The 11,451-nt window shown below is 47.7% G+C and overlaps 1 protein-coding gene across 1 annotated transcript in view; it reads left to right on the top strand.

Annotated features, from left to right (window-relative positions):
- Window positions 1-11,451, top strand: part of GABBR2 (gamma-aminobutyric acid type B receptor subunit 2) — a 350,397-nt gene that overhangs the window by 256,849 nt on the left and 82,097 nt on the right. The window contains exons 9-11 of the mRNA XM_023534233.1: window positions 4,324-4,404; window positions 8,045-8,195; window positions 11,110-11,242. Coding sequence (XP_023390001.1) covers window positions 4,324-4,404; window positions 8,045-8,195; window positions 11,110-11,242 — 365 coding nt within the window. The remainder of the gene's footprint in view (window positions 1-4,323; window positions 4,405-8,044; window positions 8,196-11,109; window positions 11,243-11,451) is intronic.

Raw genomic sequence — 11,451 nt, 5'->3', positions numbered from 1 at the left:
GGCAGCCTAATTTTCATGGAGAGGACCTTATTTTCTTTACATATCATCCAAATCTATTTGAAATAAAGAATGCACTTTTTAAAGAGAACAATTCTTTTTTGCCCACAACAGAGAACCAGTATTATTTCACAGTAAATTTTAGCTTCTAAGAATAGAAAGTGTCAGTGTAATCCAGTGTCTCTCAACCCTAGCTATGCATTAAGGTCCCTTAGTGAACTTTTAAAAATACCGCCACCCAGGATCCGTCCCTCCGTCCTCCAGGGGTTCTAATACAATGGGTCCACATTGGGACCAGTCATCTATATTGTCTAGAAGTTCCCCAGGTGACTCTAATGTCTGCCCAGGGCTGGGAACCACTGGAACCTTTACAGTGCAGTTTGCAGATGGAGAAACTGAGGCCCAGAGAAAGGCAGTGGTCTATCCAGGGTCATGTAGTGAGTCAGGGCTTAGATGCCAGCCAGTGACAGACCCCATGCTGCAGTCTCTTTCCCCCTGCTCAATTCTCCCACCTCCTGAGCCCCCATGGATCCTTATAGTCTATCCAAAAATCCCCTGGTCTACAGACTGCAAAGCTGGACTGTATCCAAATGAGTGATTAGCATAATGGAGTTTCCAATGAGCTCAGGAGTCAAAAGTTAAAAGTACCGGGTGTCTATCACAATCACCTCCAGCTGGGCCGCAGGTGAATGGAAGAACACGGGGACCATCCTTCCACCTGCAGACCCAGGAGGGGCCCTGCACAGAGTGCAGAAGACAAGATTGTATGCTGCCCAGAATGTCAGAAGGAAGATTTCAGATTCCACTCAGGAACCAACTGGCCAGCAGGAATTAAGGCCTGGGCACATGTGGTTGTCTGTCACCCAGTGCCCTGAGCCCACAGCAACTGGAGTGCTCGGAGGGGAGGAACAGTACTCAGGGAAGGCTTCCTGGAGGAAGTGGGTAGGGTTGGACACATTGGTTTGGTAGATGGAAGGTAAAGCCACCTTCCAAGCAGAGGGACCACTGGGGAAAGATGGCAGTAAGAAAACAGGGAGTATTTGGGGACCTAGCAAATAGCTCAGTTACTTTTATCATGACTCAAACAACTATAATTTGTGGAACACTTACTCTGAGTTAGGCCCCAAGCCAGAAATTGCCTGTATTCTCCTCTCCAATTCTCACAGCCACTCTGAAAGTTCCCATTTTACAGTTACAGCCATCTGCTCACAGGGCGTGGGCTAGAAGGGGAATGTTGTCTGCAAATGGGAATAACTCTCACCTCCCTGGCAGCGCTGAGCAATGCTGCAGTCACTAAACTACAAGGTCAGAGATTACGATATTTTCCTTAATTCTTTGTATCTCCAGCCTCCAGCACACATGCCCAGGGCCACCTTGGTGAGGGCTGAGGAAATAACCTAATCTTCTACCACCTACGCTCCTGATTTTTGAGGGGCTCTTTATTGTGGAATACCTCAAGCTGGGCCTGGCATGCAGTAGGCACTCAATAGATGTGGGCCGAATGACTGGAAGCCCTGCTCAGTATGGGTGGTGAAAGTGCTCTGAGTTCAGGTGCCCACTTGGTCATTGCCCAGCACGTGGTTCTGAGTGTGCACTTAATCTATGCGAAGCTCCTCCCTCATCTGTACCCTGGGATGAATTATGCCCAAATCATGGTTTGCTATGAGCGTTAAATGCAGGAAGGTATGAAGCGCCTATGAGCCTCCAAGCACTGCCCCCAGGGAGAGATTATGATGATTATGGTCATGGTGGGAAGCTAAGTATTATTTTGGTGCCATGGGACATATAGCAGGGTGTGTGAGTCAGAGGGGTGGGCCGCGTGGCTGGGGGCACAGAGGGGGAGCCAGCCACGCTGCTTCCCGCCTCCTGATGATTTGTTCCGATCAGCCTGCATATTTCATGTGCTGCCTTCCCACACCAAATAAATAAATCAGGGCCTTCTCCTCTAAGGGGCAGGAGTTGATTGGGGTTGAGACTTCAAAAGACCAGAGCAGGGATACTGGAGCTCCCAGCAGAGTCTGCTAATGTGACATTTAGGAGCTGGAGGACCCAGGCAAGCGACAGCCGCCTGCACAGTGTGATGCCCCCCAAATGACAAGGAGACCTTTGCAGGAGAAGGAAGTGACTTTTTCAGACCTATTTTCCATGCCATGGTCAAAGGAACACAAGCAGAAGTGGGGCTGGCCTCTGGGATTCTCTGTTCCATTTCCTGAATGTTTATAAGGGACCGGCAGTGCACTTGCATTTCTACAAAGAGATTCACTTAGAGCCAGAGCCCCAGCACGCAGTTCCTCTGGGTGCGCAGTTGGAATTCTTGTTGTCATGTCACCTTAAAACCTCTGGGAATTTTGAGGACTGGGATCTGCAGCTCTGAGGACCCGCCTGCTCTGTGAGTAGGCAGGTAGGCACTCCTCTCTGCAGTTAATACACTCAAGAGGCACACGTGGCCCATGGAATGGCCAGTTTGGCACAAAACTGTCACCTCTCAGGGATCCCATCGAGGTAGCCCCACGTCAGGGAAGAGCATGGGCTGTGTGAATAGTTTGAGGTTTGAACCTAGGACTCTGCTCTTAGTATCAGTGGGGCCCTGGGCAAAGCCACAACCTACCTGAGCCTTGGTTTCCTCATATGTAAAGTGGGACTAAAACCACCTACTCTTCTCAATTGTGAGAACTGAACAAGGAATGGCGCATAAAATTCCTAGCACAGATCCAGGCAAACCACGGGGCTCGGTGAATTCCCTCGGTCCCTCCCTGCCCACTCCCCAACCCCGTCAAAGCCTGCTCTGCCCTGGGGGCTCCACTCTCTACTCTCACACTCCTTCCCTTTGGGTCTCCATCTCTAACCCCACCTTACCCTCGATCTGCTTTATCTGTGGTCACCAGTATCCCCCACATGCCAAATCCACTGACTCCTGGCTCAAGGAACTTGCTGTCCCAGCCTCTCAGTGGCATGTGACATTGATGGCCAGCTCCATTGTGAAACTGTCCCTTTCCTTGGCTTCTACAATGCCCACACTTTCTAGCATCCTGCTCCCAGCGTCCTGGTCACTCCTTCCCAGTCCCCTTACAATACAGTTGCTCTGCCCGCCCCCAGAGGTTGGCACTCCCCAGGATTATGCCCCTGGTCCTTTCCTCACTCAGCACTGTCCCTGGGGGTGTCCTCCCTGCCCCCTGCTCCCACTCCCAGCTTGCATGCTGATGGCCCCAACGCTGTCTCCCCAGCTCAGGTCTCTCCGCTGACTCCAGAACCAAGGACAGCTCCACCCTGCTGATCCACAGACACCTGGGGCTCGGCACATTCAATGGCACCTGAGCTGCCCAGTCACTTGCTTAACTCCTCTGTTCCCCATCTTTCCCACCCAATGATCACCCAGTTGTCCAGATTTCACCTGGAAAAAAGAAACCTTTGTCAAATCTAATTCCCACTCTTCATTCTCCTGCCAACACTCTGATCCAGTTATCATCATCATTATCCCTGGTGATGACCAAAACAATGACCTAAACCCACCAGCCGAATAGTATCAAGGATAAAGGTAAATTCAAATGCATCACTTAGGTCTAAAAATACACCCAAACAAGTACCTATGAATGAACTAAGGAACAAGTGCATATGAAGGAGACTCTGTGCTCAGTGTGACAAAGCAGAACAATGTAGACTCTGAAAGGTGTTAATTCCACCTCAGAATACATTAATAGGAATATAATATGCAGAATGAAGGTGGGGATGGTCCCCTCTACTTGCTGCTGACCAGGTCATGCCTAAAGTACATTAGTTAGTCCTTTACGGTGCAGTCCATCAAGCAGACAGTGACGTTATAGAGTGTGGTCCAAGGAGGGGCCTGGATAGTGTGGGAAGTAGAAATGATGTTTAGTAAGGTGGATTTGGGAACTAGCACCAGGGGCATGATCTGTCTTTGTCTTCAATCTCAAGGAGTGTCCTGAGGCAGAGGGAGCTGAGGTGGTCTGTGTGGTCCTAGAGGGCAGAGCCAGATGACAGGAGAAAGTTACAGAGAGCTCATTCAGCTCAGTGACCAGGAAGGACTTGGTAACAGGCAGAGAATGCAGTTATGAGGGAAGTAGGCTCCCCATCTGCAGATGTACAGCAAAGGATGGGTGACCAGTTATGAGACAGTGTGAGAGAGTGTTTGTTCCAGCCCAGATCATGTTGGAAGTTTTGTAATTCTATCTGGAAGAGGCACTGGTGAAAGGAAAAGCCTGCAAGAATATAGCCAGGGCCTGTGAGGGAGCAAGAGCTGGAACAAGAGCACCCAGACGCAAACACAGGACCCGGATCTAACCAGCCACTATCTATTGCTCCCCACAGACAGCAGGGAGGTGAAGGTGGGAGAGTACAACGCTGTGGCCGACACACTGGAGATCATCAATGACACCATTAGGTTCCAAGGTAAGGCAAGTGGGCTTCTTGGAGGAGGGGGCCTACTCAATTAACCCCAGGCCTCAAAATTATCTAAGGGTTGGGGCCAAGCTCAAAGTCCTTGGCTTCATGGGAAAGAGGGATTATCCTTTCCTCTCAACACATACTGACTCACTGAGCACAGGGTCCCCATCACTCACGTGGAGGCTGGATTCCAGCTCCTGGGATGGGTCACTGGAATTTGCATGAGTGCTGACTCTCACTGAGGCATCTGTGTTTAAACCAGAGGATGGCCAGGAGTAATTCTTTCTAAACATGGCCCAGCTAAATCGAGCTCTGTCTCTTCCTCTGGAAAAGGACTTCATTGAGTTAATAGTAAGGCCTCTCCACCTGCTGCTCTTTCTAGAAGACCATTCCCTCTCTTCTGCTGCTGGAGAACTCCTCAGCTTCTAGAACCAGATCAAATAGCACCTCTTTTGTGCAGCCTTCCCTGATTGCACCCCCTGGCTGAGTTAATGGCTCCCTTCTCTTGGCTTCCACTGTCTTTCGTCTCTGCCTTTCCTATGGCCGCTATCACTTTGCATTGAAATTTCTAGGTTGTTGGACCATGAGCTTCCTGACTGGATCCTATTTGACCTTAAATTCCTGGCACCAGCCACGGACTGGCACATGTTGGAGGTTCAATGATATTTAATGAAAAAGTGAATACATGATTGATCAGTGAGTGGATAAGTGGGTGGGTGAAAAAATGAATGAACAGGTGAACATATTAGTTGGTGAAGTAGTGGGTGGATGGGTGGGTGGATGGATAGATGGATGGATGATGGATGGATGGAAGGATGGATGGGTGGGTGGATGGACTTAACCAGTCTTAACCCCCTCAAGTCCATTCTTCCCTCAGCAGCCAAAGCATCCTTGTCATCATGCCATGCTGAGTGCCCCACCTCTGCTCAGAGCCCTGCACAGTTCCCATTGCTCACAATGAGGTGCCTCACTCCATGATGTGGCCCCCAAGGCCTCTTTTCTCTGCCTCCTCTTTCAGATCTCCACAGCCAAACTCCTTGCAGTTCCTCAAATGTGCCAAAACACTGCCATGCCTTGGCTTCTGCCAGGTTCTCTTCCCAGAATGCCCTTTCCTCCTTGTCTTCCTGGTGAACAGCCAACTTACTCATCTTCCAAGGCTCAGCTCTCCTTTCTCTGGCCTTTCCTGACTCAATCAGGTGGAGTTGCACTCTGCTCCTGCTTTCTGCTCAGGCCTCCCTGTGCCTGACATCGTCAACCACCTGGACACTGTCATGGGAGGCAGCTTGCGTAGTGTTAGAGAACAGGCTTTAGAGTTAAGCAGACCTGGGTTCAAGTCCTCCCATCTTTGCCACTTACTAACCATAAAAGCCACTTAACATTTAGAAAACTATTGCCCACTCCCAACCTCCCAAAATGGGAATGATCTTCTCTACCTGTGAGATTTTGGAGTGGATCAAATGAAAAAAAAAATCTCTATAAAGAGTTTAGCTCATGGTAGACATTCAGTAAACATGATTACTTATTATTGCCTTTTTCTTCTTATATGACTAATGTTTAAGTTCTTTGAGGACGGAGACTGTGTCTTGCTTATCTTTGAACCTCTGGTGCCTAGCACCAGGCCTGATAGTTAGACGGTGATTATTAATGACGATCAGTCATCATTAATGATGATGAGTGAAGGAATAGTGATGGATGAACAAATGGTGAAGAATGGTAGAATAATGAATGGATGGATTGGGTGAGGAGCAAGAAAGAAAACTCAGGGCTGCTGCTGTTACTAACACTTCTGACAATTTGGCTTCTATAACCTCTTAGGATGCAACGCTGGGAGCTGCTATTTTAGGGAAGAGAAAGTGGAGTAAGGAGGAGGAACTGTTGTCAATTTTCTGAAGTTTTTTCTACACAAATAACTAGTGGTCATAGTTGTCATATATCATTTTACTCAAACTTCACCCCCTTTCTCAGTGCCAGAGAGGAGTTTATCTCCAGCCAAGAACTCATGGAAGCCCCCAAGATGGGTCCTGTGTTTGGGAGCCAGCAGGCACCTGAGCCAGCCTAATACGGTTCAGGCTACAGGTGGGAGGAGGGGGAGGAAAAGTGGGGGAAGAAGTTTCCAGATGTTGAGCTTTCACTTTTGGAAGCAAGAAATGGTGTTTCCTCTATCACCCTTGGGTCTGCTTTTGCCCTGACTTTCCATCCTTGAAGGCACTTCTTAAAAATGTTACTTATCCCAGAAGCTAAGCAGGGTCGGGCCTGGTTAGTACTTGGATGGGAGACCACCTAGGAAGACCAGGTGCTGTAGGCGTAAAAATTAAAAAATAAGAGATTATAAGCTGACAAGGTCTTTGCAATTTGTGAGGTCAACCAAGGGTTGCCTCGCCTAAGAAAAAAAGTTACTTTACTAGGAATTGCTTAAAGCTTTACATTCACCATGCCAGCAGGTTCCTAGCTGTTTTAGAACCTGGAAACTTCCCTAGACTATTTAGATAGTTCAAATTCCACCGAATGTTTCGAAACCATTTGAACTCGTTAACAGAGTTTTTTAAACACAGATATTTGGGGGAGCTCTCAACCCCTACAACACCTGCCCATCCTCTGTGTGTCTCCTGGGAAAGGAGGCATAACTGAGACTGACACCCATGGCGCAGTCATTGGCAGGGGGAGGAGGGAGGGCGTCACTGTAACCCCTGGTGGGTCTCCCCAGGCTCCCAGGTTCGGCCATTCCTGGGTGCCTCGCTGATTCCACACATCTCCACTGGAGGGAAAAGCCCCCACATTTCACAATTCCACAGCAGAAACCTGACCTGAAACAGCAACTGAGAAAGGAATTTTAAGAAGTGGGGCAGGGGTTGTGGGAGTCCCTGCCACCCCACTCCCAAGCCAGCCTGTATCTGGTAAAACTAAAACAGAACATTCGTGCCACCATCCATAAAGATAAGTTTGCTCTGTAGCCCTTGGGGCTCCCCCTAGTTCCTGGTGCCCTTGAAGAATGAGCAAGGATCGCTCCGCAGTCACACAGAGAAATGGAATCCCACAGTTTCGGTCCAGTCCTGGTACAGCAGGGAGGGAAAGATGTGCCAGTAGCTTCTGCCTCCCACAGTTATTAAGTCCTATGAAAATGGAAAACCAGAAAGAGCTTTTATAACATAATGACCTTGAGGCAGAAAATCTGCAGCCAGAGCACATATACATCTCCATGGAACTGACAGGCAAGGTGCCCGCCCTTTTGAGGGGTGGTCATTATCATGTGTTGAGAGCCAAAGCCAAGTTCCCCACCCCAAGTGACACCCAATGATATCCATTTACAGCACCTAGCCCTGCGCCTTCCAAGCTGCTGTTACCTTTGGGGATAAATGGCAATGGTTTTTCAACAGGGTAATTAGACCAAATCAAATTCTAGTCTTCTAATGGCTATTAAATGCATCACAAATCCCTTATTGATTCTATTTAGAGAAAGAAATAAGTCCTAGCTAAGGCTTCCTGCTGGGCAGGCTGGCCAACCACCAGAGCCCACTCACCAGGTAAGTAGACATGTCCTGCATGGAGTTGGTATACAGGTGGCAATGTCAAGGACATCTGGGCAAAGATGCTCTCAGGGACTGACCGTGCACCGGGCTCAGCTGATGTCTTTTCCTTGGCCTTCTAGGATCCGAACCACCAAAAGACAAGACCATCATCCTGGAGCAGCTCCGGAAGATCTCCCTACCTCTCTACAGCATCCTCTCTGCCCTCACCATCCTGGGAATGATCATGGCCAGCGCTTTTCTCTTCTTCAACATCAAGAACCGGAATCAGAAGTAAGCAACTCATGCCTTCCACCTGGCTTATGCTTTCTGAATTGACAAACCTTACAAAGTACAAGAGCATCACATGACAGATTCTCAAGGGGCACAGAAGTTTGAGAGGTCGTTTTCTAAAGTGTGCCTCTCAGTTGTAGGGGTGTTATTAGATGTTTCACAAGCATGTGTACACACTTACACATACACATGCAAACACACACAGAGACAGGGCTGCTGGTTGCATAGGAGCCTCTGGTCAGATGAGTTTGGGAAAGGTGGGTTAAACAGTTCAAGTCCATAGGCCTTTTCAGAGCTTCGGCTACACTGGTGCACTTTGTGGTGGTCCAGGAGGAGAAATCTAGAAGACAGAATTCTCCAATGTCTTTGCCCCACTCCACCCCCCAGCATCTTGGGGAAGCACTGCCAGAGGGGATCACAGAGTTCAGGGCTGGCCATTTCCTATCCGTATAGCACGTTGCAGTCAAGGAAGCCCCTCCCCCACATCATCTTGGTTGACCCTCCAGAAAACTCTCTGGATTACAGATTAGAGCACTGAAGCTTAGTGGATTACAGATTAGAGCACTGAAGCTCAGTGACAAGGGCCACTGTCTGAGGTCACACTGCTGAGTGTGGCAGAAAAAGTTCCCTTGGGTTTTGGTCTTGATTTCTTTTCCCTCACACATACCTTTCACTCTCAGGAAGAGAGCAGCTCACTTACTTAGCTAATCTAGTCATTGGTGAGTAGAACAAGCCACCACCCCAGGTGGCAGTGTTTCCAGAACACGGCCGGCTTCTTTGGTTTCCATTGCAAATCCTTGAACCCAGCTTCCTGCCTTGTTGTGGGAGCGGCTGATCAGGGTTTCAGATCTGGACCATCACCTACACGGCCTCAGTGCCTACCCACGGGCAACACAGCTCTGCCATCATGCCCAGAAGCCATGCTGCGTCACCTTCAGGGCTGCCAGGAAGAAGCCTGATTCCAGGAGAACAGATTGTTTTACTTTTCTCCGTTTGCAAAGAAGGAACTTGGGGCTCTAGATTTTGTTGTTGTAATTGTTGTTTTTCTTTTTGGGGATTTTTTTTTTTTTTTTTTTTATTTATAAACCATTCTCTTTTAGAAGTTCACATTTTTTTTTTAAATCGATTTTTTTTTTTTTTTTGGTACAACTGCTTAAGTCAAACCTACTTCCTGAAGAACAAGAAAAAAATTTATTCACCTGTTGTTTTATTTTATTTATCACCAATAACACACATACTGCCACACATAAAAAAAATTGAAGCAACCTTTGTGTACTCCATACAAACCTTAAATAATGAGCATTTGGCACCAGGCATGGGCATACAGGCAGCTCTCAATGTCTGATTCCATTCAAGAATTCCCATCACAACAGTGATTGCCCCTATCATAAGACTAAACTCCTTTAATTCCTTAACTACTTTGTCTTGGCCTCCTGGGGGAAATTGCCATTACCCTTTCCAAAGATGGGCATCCATGCGAATTTGTGGACTGGCTTTGCAGGTTAAAAAATGAAAACAAAAAAAAACCCTCCAAAGCAATAGGAATAAATGTCACTGTGGTTCCAAATCCCTGTCATTTCTGTCTTTCTAAATGCTATCCAATCTGTTAGGGTCCCCTTCTCCAGGAAGCCTGCCCAACTCCTGGCCTCTCCCCTCCCCAGCTTCCTGTGGTAATAAAAATGAAGGTGCTTTACAGTTCATGGTTTGCAAAAAGACATCCAGAAACCCAGTCTCATCTCAGCTTCACCTGTGCCCTGGGCAGTGTGATCTGTGCTTTTATAAGTGAGGAAACTCAGCCAGCTGATTGCCTTGCCAAAGGTGTGGCTCTATAGCATGGCAGGGACCACACACTGGACCCAGTGCTCCCAACCCAAAAGCCCATGCATGGTTCACAAATTACAGCAGGCTTTTTATCTCTCTACCACTTTGACACATAACATTTTTTAATGTAGAAGGACTAATAGAACCGCATAATGCAAAAGAAAATGGTCGGGGAACAATTGGCCATAATTGAAACCGCAAAAGAATACCTGGACCACAGGGTGCCTACAACCCCGACATTATGAGTGGATTGTGCTGGGGAGCCAGGCACCTCTGAAGGCGAATTCCAGCCACCTGATGGTTGTCTAACCCAATCCTGCTTGCTAGGCAGCTGAGAGCCACAGCAGGATTTCTGAAGGGAGTGACAGAGAAGCATGTAGAGTTTGGAAGGATAAAGAATACCCGCAACCGCCAACTGGTGAAGACAGGAGTAGAGGGCGGGGATGGGGACTCCACTGTCCACCTTCATCACCTGGTGAGGGGGAAAGTGTGCCTACCCAACATGTGGCCCTTTTTGTGCACGGGACAGTGTAAGCTTCAGGCAGCTGAAGTGGATGCTCACTCACCACTGGTGACTATATTCCTGAGCAGTCCTGAATTCTCACCTACAGGCCTCCTAGACCTGGTCCACTCAGCACAGGAAGTGGAGGGGGCACATCTTTTCCCTCACCGTGGACGGCGGCTGAATGTAAATGTAGAATTCTCTAGATTTGGCATGTCTTCCTAGTCTTAGCCAAAAAAAAAAAAAAAAGAACGAAAAAAAACCTGTTGACATGTTTTTGTATAAACTAAAAATATTAGTTGAAGAAGTTAATGCTATAAGCTCTCCCTGGAGAAGTAGTAGGTGAACTTGACCAAGGTGGAAGGAAAATAAATGACTAGAAATTGATAGCAGTGTAGGGTCCTTTAGTGAGGGGAAATAGCCTCTAGTAGGTGGCACAGTCTTGAGGAGGAGGTGGTGGAGGAGATCAGGGCTTATATTTTTGTCTCCCCCTCTAGTCTTGGCAACAATATACATAGTCAGAAAATGTTTGTCTAAGGAATAACTACATTAACATTTTTATTAACTATAGTATCTCCTTATCTTTGTCAGGCTGATAAAGATGTCGAGCCCTTATATGAACAACCTCATCATCCTCGGAGGAATGCTCTCCTACGCATCCATCTTTCTCTTTGGCCTTGATGGATCCTTTGTCTCTGAAAAAACCTTCGAAACACTTTGCACTGTAAGTCACTCCGCATGTTCCAGTGGTACATGATGTAAAGTTTTCTGGTGACCTCAATCATCAAAAAACATACATACAAACCCAGAAATGCATGAAAATACATGAACAGGCAGAAGACAGCCCATTCAGCTGTTTCCATCATTCAGTAAGGCAGTAGGGTGTTGCTCTCAGCCAGAAAAGACTTGAGTATTGCCTACAGAATTAAGATC

The sequence above is a fragment of the Pteropus vampyrus genome, unplaced genomic scaffold, assembly GCF_000151845.1.
Source record: "Pteropus vampyrus isolate Shadow unplaced genomic scaffold, Pvam_2.0 Scaffold123, whole genome shotgun sequence".
NCBI classification, from domain to species: domain Eukaryota; kingdom Metazoa; phylum Chordata; class Mammalia; order Chiroptera; family Pteropodidae; genus Pteropus; species Pteropus vampyrus.
The sequence above is the reverse complement of the archived record's forward strand: the minus strand, read 5'-3'. Positions and strand labels throughout refer to the sequence as shown.